Source organism: Morone saxatilis, unplaced genomic scaffold (assembly GCF_004916995.1).
Source record: "Morone saxatilis isolate NCDOM2014 unplaced genomic scaffold, NCSU_SB_2.0 Contig23, whole genome shotgun sequence".
In the NCBI taxonomy this organism is placed as follows: domain Eukaryota; kingdom Metazoa; phylum Chordata; class Actinopteri; family Moronidae; genus Morone; species Morone saxatilis.
The window spans coordinates 12,945,405-12,955,895 of NW_023339796.1; the positions used below are offsets into that span (position 1 = coordinate 12,945,405).

General features: G+C 38.6%; 2 protein-coding genes across 2 annotated transcripts in view; both read left to right on the plus strand.

The window, feature by feature from the left end:
• The window catches only part of zgc:153615 (uncharacterized protein LOC777747 homolog), a gene marked incomplete in the record, with an annotated part of 6,468 nt that extends 4,763 nt beyond the window's left edge, over positions 1–1,705 (plus strand). Inside the window, 2 exon segments of the mRNA XM_035670118.1 lie at positions 207–300; positions 432–1,705. Coding sequence (XP_035526011.1) covers positions 207–300; positions 432–483 — 146 coding nt within the window.
• Positions 1,706–6,503: 4,798 nt separating this feature from the next.
• LOC118334268 (zona pellucida sperm-binding protein 3-like) lies at positions 6,504–9,454 on the plus strand. The gene is made up of 8 exons (XM_035670115.1): positions 6,504–7,059; positions 7,203–7,318; positions 7,430–7,533; positions 7,693–7,870; positions 8,008–8,125; positions 8,339–8,424; positions 8,562–8,845; positions 9,163–9,454. Exons 1-8 carry the CDS (start codon positions 6,646–6,648, stop codon positions 9,267–9,269), a joined length of 1,407 nt encoding a protein of 468 aa, XP_035526008.1. The 5' UTR covers positions 6,504–6,645; the 3' UTR covers positions 9,270–9,454.
• Positions 9,455–10,491: the final 1,037 nt, after the last annotated feature.

The window sequence follows — 10,491 nt, forward strand, 5'->3', positions numbered from 1 at the left end:
CACACACACACACACAAAGTACAAACAGAAAAATCACTGAAAAAACAAACATATCAACTGGAAGTTAAGATATCAAAAGACTTAACGACCAATGCATTTTTAAACACTGACAGTGAGAAATGTTAAACTTATAATTAAAAACGTGGACATTTTCTAACCATTTTCACAGATCTAATTCTCCTCCTCTTTACATAAATCCAACACAGGTCTAAATGAGGAGCTGGTGCAGTTGCTGCTGTTGAGGGACGAGCTGCATGTGGAGCAGGACGCCATGCTGGTAGACATAGAGGACCTGACCAGGTGAATCCCCCCTCTCTCTCACTTTTCTTTATATTTTATGTTTTTATATTTTTTGTATTTCTTTATATCTACAATATCTGTCAGATTGTCCTGTACTCACTCTAATGTACTTCTTGTCTTTGTTGTGACAGGCATGCTCACACCCATCAGCGACACCAGGCAGAGAAAGCGATATCTAAATAAAACACCCCATCTACACGTGTGTCCGTCTGCACGTCATCTTTACCTCCCGCTCCATGGACTGTCACCAGTGTTAACTAATGAAACTTCATCTGTGCTGACTGGAGAAATTAATACACCATATACGGTAATAGACACATTCATAATGCATTGCACTGCAGGACGCTGTCGAAGGACTGAGGACCCGACATCTAAAAGAATCTGAATCGTCACTGCTTTCTGTATGCACACTGTTGAGTTCGTGCAGGCTTTTCATCACGCCGTATTTCCTAGAATTAGGGGAATCCTCTCAGTTTAATTCCATCCCTAGCCCTGATTTGCCTCTTCATGATTTTGCACGGTACACTCATGTATGTTAATGCTGGGTTGGAGAGAGCGCCTGCACGCCTTGTTTCTCCATTGTCTCAGAAAGGATGCTGACTTCTAGGGCCCACGCTTGACTGAACTGAAGATCAATTTTTCTTTTTGCTTGTCTTTGTAATAATCAAGAGGACTGATCAGTTTATCTGTAGACACCCCTTGTTCACCTGTTTACCATAAGAGCACTGTGTCATCAGAACTCACTATTGAACATGTACTATCTGAGCTGTTGCAATATAAAATGATCAACACTGTGCTGACTTGCAGCTTAGCTTCACAGTGGTGTTTAAATGCTGCTGGTTGCTGCCCAGCTTCACAGGGGTTCTTGTTAGGATAATTAAGACACAAAATTGGATGTAACTCGAAAAGCTGCTACAGTTTCAACCTGCTTTAAAGATGCATTTAGAGCTATACTGGACAACATTGTCAACTTTATTCAGACACATTTTTATTTGTCAAATGCCTTCATCTACTCGATAGAAGAGACAAAATGACAAAATATGGGTTAAAATAAAATCTCTTTCTATCACAATAGTGATAGAAAATGTGGCGGTATGTTGATATGAACAGCCCCTAAATAAAAATATGCCAAGTCACGTTTGTTATACTCAATTTACTCATGCTAAAAAGGGTAAACATAAAACAAATATATGAACAAATCACAGACTATCTATTTTATCTGTTGAAAAAAAATTATGGACATACTGTATGTAAATGTTAAAAGATACTTTATTAAAATGATGAAGAACATGCCTTGTCGTCTGGCTGTGTTTAAGTGTTGTCACTCACCTTTTTAAGAATGTCATTTAACACAAAGTTTCTTTTTCTATTGTATGCTTCATTGATAAATGTACTGTATAATGATTGTAAAAACAAAAAAAGAGAAAAAGTAATAAATGTTTCAAGTGTGTGAACTTATATTTGGCTGATTTTCATGAGAGTTCATTTGCATTTCGTATCCCAGCTTACTCTGCCTGGGTTGACGTTATTTTACTGTAAAAACACAAACTATTTATTCGAGTGCAGCTTGTGAGTGTGCTTCCATTTACATATTTAGCTAGTACAAATAGGCGCAGTCATGTTTTTTCTGCTCATTCGCACATTCGCACTGGTGTTGACACTTACGTAACTGAGAATTACTGAAAGCAAGAGGGGAACAACTCTGACGATGGGGACAAAAATGAGATTCAGTTACACTCATCAGTTGATCAAAATATTACTAAACTATTAAAAAAAATTTTTTTTACTAAAAAGCATCTGAGCGAAAGATTACAAAACCCAGAATGATTCTAATGAAAATTTACATTTTACACATACTTCAACATAACTACGAGAATCAGTACATAATTTCCACCTCAAATGGCTGCTCAGAAATTATTTGGAAATTATTATACACTGGACATGGCAGATTGTTAAGGGGTGACTGTCTCAGGATTCCGGTTTAAAATAGCCTATAACATAACCCTTTCACTATGCCCTCTTCTGAAATGTCAATGAGGTGAAGCTTCATTACTCATTGTATGTGTGTGTGTGGCAATTCCAGTTTCGCCAAAGCATTTGGTGATATTGAGGGAAATCCCTACATCAGTGTTGTACAGTGAGTATAAAATACTTAAGGATGTCTGAGTTTAGTCAGTTACACCAACGAATCTGAATCAACAACCTTATTCAAGATGCCACTCGTCAAGCTCTGTAAGTATAATGTACCTGACTGAACAGTATTTTCTTTTTGGATCCAAAAGTAGTTGATATTGAAGATTTACTCTGGCAACTATATTTTTCTTTTTTTCCATCAGACTTCTCTCCTGCGCTGCTGTTCCTAGTGCTCGCCTGCCCTCTGTGCCAGGTCAGCCAGTCTTTGCCAGTGATGAGTACAGGACCAACGGCAGACTCGTGTGTTTTATATGCACAATCTCTTCTACACAACATCACTAAAGCACTCACACAGGTAGACCTGCAAAACTAAGCAAAGATTCATTTCTACAGCGTCATCTCTAATCTGTCTCAAATTTATAGTTTGGAAAAAAAATATTTTAAAAAATCTTTTATGTGACCTTAGGAAAACCTGTTCAGTGGAATCAACTGCACCAAGCAGGGTGTGAAGCTCAACATGGAGACTAAAACAGCATCTGTGTGTGCACCAAAGGTAAATAATGAAAGTATGAAAATGTATTTCAAGAGAGAGAATTCATTATTTCTATTATTAAAATGTATTGTATCTCATTCAACTGTATGATATATGATACACAAAACCTTTGGTAGATCTTTTATAATTGTATATTATTAAAAAAATGTACTGTGTTTGTCCCACAGCAAGCAGTATGCTCCGGAGTCATCAACTCAGAATTTGATCAGGTAGGCAAGGATTTTTATTGTTTTATTTTACTTTTATGTATCTTTTAAGAGCGTATACAAATCTAACTATTTTAATGAGGCTTTAAAAAAGTACACATTCTGTATAAAAAGGAAGGAACAACCTTCAGCAACTGCATTTTGTCCATTTTATTAGGTACCCTTGTACAATCTAATGCAATCCAATACAACTGTTCTGCCATAACGTATTCTTTCATGGTGCCTATAATGTTCAGCTTTTGTCGACGCTGTCATAGAGGTGTTCATTCATATGTTTTAGCACTGAAGTCACAGTTAGTGAAGTGTTGTACTGGACTGCGTCATATTCAGAGGTGTTTCTAATATTCTGCCCGCTTCATGTATCTGAAAAGGAAGGACTAAAAAATAGAAACACCTCTCAATATAATGCAGTCCAGTAAAACACCACCTTCAACAATGACCTCAATAATAAACATGAATTGAATCTACATATTTCCAACAAAAACCTAATATGTTATGAAAGGTACCACTGCGTGCATATATATATAATATCATCTAATATAATGTATTTATGGTTGTCTTTGCTGTTTTTCCATCCAGGAGTCATGTCTGACAAACATTGAGGAGGATCTGCATCACTACTACAAATTTCTAGCTGCTCAGCCGGACCCTGACAGTTTACTCGGTCCAACTGTTCTTTTCAGCCTCAGAGAACTCATGGAGGTAACTTATTTTACATACTTTCTACAGTATGCAGCTTCAGTTTAATACCATTAACACTAGCTGTCCCCTGAGGGGCTGTTAGGCAAGATCACCTATTACAAGCTATCCCATCCGTTTTATGTATGATAAGCGTATATAATACATGTAAAAATGTATACGAAGGGGTGAAAATTGAGGTTTCTGTTATGAAACAATAGTATAACTGTAATCAACTACCATTGTTTATATCAACAGCCACAGCTCATGTAATACTGAATTGTTAATCAAAGACAGTGTTAGTGTTACTATTAGTGTTAGACAGTGTTAAGTGTCAAACATGTTTAAAATGAATAATTTTCTCTCAACAGAACTGCTTTACACGATCTCTGCCAACAGGCTTGGCCTCAGAGGAGGTAAGGGATCTTTTAATCCAAGCCATAACCATGATTTAAGATACAGTTGTGTGTTTGTTTGTTTTTTTGTTTTTTTGCATTTACTCAGGTATCTCTGATTTCAAAGTTTTGGAAAAACAGTCATATAGTCTAATTGTACTAAATCATTCATAATTGCTTTGTGTTTCTTTAAGGCTGCTGCAGACCGCCCAAGCACCTACGATGAAAGACTGAGCCTCTGCAAAGGGCTCAAGGGCTTCCAGGTCCGCGTCATCACAATCAACAGAGTCATTGCATATATGAACTCTGGAGAACACACTAAATGAATCATGCTCTAACAGATCAGTAATTTTAGAAAACTATACAGAACCACTTTGCATACAAATGACCAAACTACAGTAATAGTTCATTGACAAAAAACACTCTCTTTATCTTTTAAAGGTACATTTATCAGTTTATGTAGTCGTCTAACTTATATTTGACATCAAAATGGTGTGTTCAAGTACTTTCTGTGACTATGCTATTTATTTATTAATGACATTTGTTTTATTCTGGTCTATTTATTATCAACTATTTATTGTTATGTAACACTGTTCTTTCTGTAAGAATCACCTAATAAATATTTTTTTCCTGCATTAATCCTGCTGATTTATCATTCATTTATTCACTGTTGTTTGCTTTTTTACTTTAATTCCAGAAAATGCATTACTTCGAGAAGTTTTAAGTAATATTCACCTTGATAAAGAGAAATTACAGCGACATGTCAAAGCTACATATTGATCATTCATCTCTCATTCATTCAAGTAATAGGGTTACAGTTAGAGTTGGTTAATCTATACACAACAATATGATTTACAGGAAAAATTGCATTTGCTATAGAACGTTTGTTTGTCCACACTTCATTTGGAAACTCCAGTGTTAATTGTTAACTTACTATCAGGTGACCATAATATTGGCGGTAAAAGGTCTTCTGATATTCAGAGGGATGTGAAAGTCAGTCAATGGATATTCACTGTCTTGTTTAGGGGTTTGGATTAACTATTACTATAGACACAATGAGGTCAGGGTGGGTTGGAGTCTACAGAAATACAGCAGATGGTCAAGTGTCATTCTGTTAAACATCTAGTACCAAATAGCAAAGAATTAACAGGGGAATGTCCAGTTAAAGTTTTCTTAGTCAACTGAAGACTCTAATGTGATTTTTGTTAAGTGGTTCGGCTCAGTGTTGGGCACTTTGTTTTGGGAATTGCTTCAAAACTGAAAGTAAGCCGTGTTGTGAAAGTGAAATATAGATTTCCGTTTAAATTTGCAACGCTGCTGTGTTCAGTGGAAATGTCACAACTGAGATTTGTGGCTGCTGTGTTTGAAAGATACCTATGACGTCCTTGACACAGATCAGAGTCAGACACAGGAGGGACAGGAAATGCAGGATATCTGTATTCATGTGATAATAATCAAAAAAATACTACAGTATGTACAGGGTGTAAAGGTTTGGTTTCAGAGGTGGGGGGACACAATGAAATCTTAAGGGAAAAAATGCTATTTTGGGTGTGAAATCATTTCCTGTGTTTGTAACAGGCAGCATACTTAAAAGATTTGTTTGTTGTTTTTACTTCCTAAAAGTAACTTCCTCTCACACTGCACACATCTCCAACAACTTCCGTGGTTAAAGTGGGGCAGCCTGTATGTGTTGTATTCAAACCTTTCTGCTGCTCCTTTATCCCAAGAGGATCTTATCAGGCCCTTCTCCTGTTTCATGGCATTGCAATTTTACGCTGTTTTACAGTGTAAGAATATAATTTATAATCAAATTTGTACTTAAAAACAATTTATTTAAACCAAAAGGGCATATCTTAATTCAAATGATTAAATGGATGCTAAAACATTGATGTTGCTGCCTATAGCTCAGGACAAGACTTAAAGCAATATACTTCTAAACTGAGAATACATGAATGAACTAATTAATGAATGAACACTGTTCAGAATTTACTTAATTGAATTGAGTTACATTAACAGTGTCGATGGAGATAGAAAATAATTTCCAAGCTGACGAACTGAACTAATTGTTGCTGTTATAGTGCCACCAAGTGGAGTATTTCGCTTATAGCACATATAGCATTGCCAAAGGAGCACACTACCAAAATGAGGACATATTAAGTTATCTTATGTTATTAATTAGGCAATACAATTATATAACACTCTAATGCTGACACGTTTGAAGTAACAATAAACAGACACGCTGTGTGAAACCGAGTTACTATCAGTCCAACCCCCGGCCCAGGTGTGTTTGAGGACTTGAAATCACCGCAGATGACTTACAGCTGTGATATGTTCAGAGGTCGTCGGACACCGCCGCTCCTTCCAAACCTCGAAGTCAAGAATGGACCACAAGCTTCAGACAACCTCTTTTTGGTGGATTATCGTCATCATGTCAGCTTCCACGCTCACAGAAAGCCAGCCCATGTACAGCCGAGGCTCCAACGCATCAACAAACTCCCACATCCCAAGCAGGACTCACGGTAACCGCCAGCCTCCACTGACTGCGGTCAACCCGCAGCAAAGCGCGGAGATCAGCGCGCCGCGGCCTCGACCCGTCGTGGTCAACTGCCACCCGGACTCGATGGAGGTTGTGGTGCAGGCGGACATGTTTGATAGAGGCCTTCAGGTGGACGGCAGACATCTGAGCCTGGGCTCGGGTTCAGTGAGCGAGGGGAGTGCATGCGCAGCAGTCCCATCAGGAGAGGCGGAATTCACCCTGCGGGCCGACCTGATGGATTGTGGGACTAAACTCTCAGTAAGAGTTTTGCTCTTGGTTTATCTTAAACTGTTGTCCACCTCACTCGGTGTCAGGTGTTCGGTGACTGGGTGTGGGATTAGAATCCTGTTATATTGCCATGTAGAACTCTCATTCTGCAAGACTAACATGTTTCCTTTCAGTCGACAAAGGAGAAGATTATCTATTCTAATACTCTGGTCTACTCACCTGAACCTTCATCTGATGGTTTGCTAAGACTGGATGGAGCAACCATTCCAGTGGAATGTCATTATGAAAAGTAAGTCCTGTACATTTTGACATGGTAGTTTGTGTGTACTGTCTCTACTTGGGTTTATTCCTTTATTCTGGAAAATTAACCCTGAAATATTGCTCTGCTGTCTATTTTCAGGAGGTATGCTGTGGATGGCATTTCCGTGCATCCCGCCTGGGTTCCTTTTGTCTCCATGACCTCAGCAGAGAGTCAGATAGATTTCTATGTGCTACTCATGACTGGTATTAAAAGGATGACATTGATGGAGCATCTTCTTGTTTTTCATGCATCCTCAGAATATTGTTATGCCATTTAGTTTTTATGATCATTGAGCTTCTCTTTTAGGACAATTTCTTGAATGTTTGAATTTCTCTTTTTTTTAAATTATCATATCTTCACAGATGATTGGCAGTTTAAGAGGGGATCTTATTCTTACTACCTGGGCGACCCCATTCATTTAGAAGTGTCTGCCGTCGTTGGTGACCACACGCCCCTGCGAGTCTATGTTGACCACTGTGTTGCCACGGCAACTCCTGATGCAGAGGCTGCATTAAGATACGACTTTATTGAGAATTACGGGTGAGTTCCACTACCGAATCTCAAAACCCACCATCCTGCAACCATAAAATGAAGATTATTGTTAAAATTGTTGTCATTTTTGTGACTTCTTTTGAGCTTAAAGTAACTGAATTTGTCTTCTTTTGTTACCGTAACAGATGTCTCGCTGATGCTTACTTGACAAACTCAAGGTCCCATTTCTTACCAAGAGTTGAAGAGCACAAGCTGAGGTTTCAACTTGATGCCTTCAGGTTCTATCAGGAGCCCAGCAATCAGGTTGGTTAATTGTTTTTCAATTAAAGGTTTAATGTCTATAAGTGCATGCCAGTGCAGTAAAAGACTCCCTTTAGTTACATTACTGTACAATATGCATGAGGGATGAGAGAGGAGCATAATTGTATTTCTCTCTCTCTCTCTCTCGTCTCTTTCTTCTCTCTCGTCTCTTCTCTCTTCTCTCTCTCTCTCTCTCTCTCCCCCCCCCTCCCCCAGGTCTACATAACCTGCTACGTGAAGGCTGTTCCAGTTTTGTTAACAGCCAGCTCTCAGAACAGGGCCTGCTCTTTAATTGAGAACAGGTATTAAACTGATGATGCAGCAATTTTATAATCAGAAAATAAGTAGTAAAGTTGTACCTCTTGAATGCCATCTGAAAACGTTGCCTACTATGAGCTGCACTGATGATCTCACTCAGTTCTCTTGCCTCCTCATCCAGATGGAGGTCAGTTGATGGGAACGACCAGACGTGTAGAAGCTGCGATATCTCCCATCGGGTTGAGAAGCCACAGTCCACAGAATCTCCTAAAACTACCACAAACACAAGTATAAGTACACAAGTATGGCCCCACATGACTCCACAGGAGAGTTTAGTCCAGAACAGACCCAGACAACACACTGCCAGTTATTTCCGTTTTCATCCAAAACTGCACCCGAGCCAACTCAACAAACCTCAGCAATCCTCTGCTAGACTGATGAAGAGAGGGGTAGAGTCCACAGCAGGTACAACACAAATTGAATTTACTAAATTCTTACTTTTTTGTTCTTTTTAGATAAGATCAATAAGTAAGACATATCTTACATTTTAGCCATTTTAAAGGTGCATTCTGTTTTCCTAACTCTTCAAAATTCCCAGGTCCTTAATGCAAAGTAAATTTGGAAATCTATGTAATTGATTTACAGTACCAGTGTTTAACAGTATGTGTTTGGTTTACTTTATCAGTTGATGAGCATTAAACCAGTTTTATTTACGTACTTTTGTGCAGCTGTAAAACACTTTAACATTTTTGAATGACACCCCCATGTGATTTGTTTTACAGAGCAAACTATCCAGCTGGGACCCATTACTGTCCTGCCCTCCAGCAAAATCGACACAAGGCCAACAGATTTGAAAACAGCACTTCCACCAAAGAACCGGACCACCTGAGACTCTGGATGGCACAGTGGATTAAAAAAATAAAGGAAAAAAAACATTGCCTGTATGTGCAGGAGAAACAAACATTCTGGACACAGCTGACAACCACTGTGAATTCAGAGATTAATCTTGTCATTCAAAATACCTTCTGGCTTGAAATAAAGTTATTCCTGTGATCTTTACTCTCAACCATCAAATCGTCTTGCAATTACTGTTACAATTCTCGTATTTCCTGTACAATTGACAAAGCTTTTTTTCCCCAGTAAATAATGGACATTAACATGACTTTTCCCCCCTTATACCTGTCTAACACAAAACACACGAGCATAACAGTTATCTCAATTATTTGATATCTGATCTTTACAAAATCCAGCATCTAGTAGTTATTTGCCTGAGAACCTGAGATGTCTTCAGCAAACAATTTAATTAGCATTGGGTTTTAAGCACTCAAAGTCATTTAGACCAAAATAAAGGGATGTGTTGTGTGTTTGTGTATTTTAACACAAATACACAAACAATGCATCTCATTGACAGCCACTGTAAACATAATACCAGCAACTGTGGAGAAAAGCAGACATGCTATTAGGGAGCACTTCCCTCCATTACTACCCACATCCTACTTGTCTTGTAGTCACATTATTGATTAATCATTGTGAGGGTATATGATGCAATATAAAATGTTGCCTTTTGCCACAGCTCTCTGTTTTATTGACTTATTTTCAGCAATTTTTGCGAGAATCCTTGTTGACGTGCAGCTGTTTGCACTTCCAGCATCATGGTTACTAATCAGCCTAAATGGAAATCGGCCATTGCAGCCTTTTAAGGAAGACCTGACTTGACCCCTTTAATGTACACTAGTATTAATATTGCAAATGGAAAATCTCTGTGCTCTCGCCAGCTAGAACATTTGAGTTATTTGGGTTTAGTTGGGTCAGTACCTCGGACAGCGCCCCTCATTGCTTCCCCCATTGGGTGTTTTGAGCGCTGTCCGCGGTGCTGAAACTTCAACGATTGCCTCTGAAGGTCCCCTTGTATTATTGAATGTCCCCCCCCCTCCTACCTTCATGATTAATCACGGGTCATTTCTCAGTGCTTCCGACACGACTGGTCGATTTCCTGGGCGCCTGTTTACTTTCATATGAAATGAATAAGCCATTGTTTGTAAGACTGTGTTTACGATTTGCTGGACGGCATCAGTCCACCCGCTAAGTGCATAATAAATCAGGAGCTCACT

Excerpts from the sequence above, each read along its gene's own strand:
- LOC118334268 (XM_035670115.1), top strand. The coding sequence starts at position 6,646 with ATGGACCACAAGCTTCAGACAACCTCTTTTTGGTGGATTATCGTCATC. Across the intron at positions 7,319-7,429 it reads GTGGAATGTCATTATGAAAA|GAGGTATGCTGTGGATGGCA; the intron begins GTAAGTCCTGTA and ends GTCTATTTTCAG. Across the intron at positions 8,126-8,338 it reads ATCAGGAGCCCAGCAATCAG|GTCTACATAACCTGCTACGT; the intron begins GTTGGTTAATTG and ends CCCCTCCCCCAG.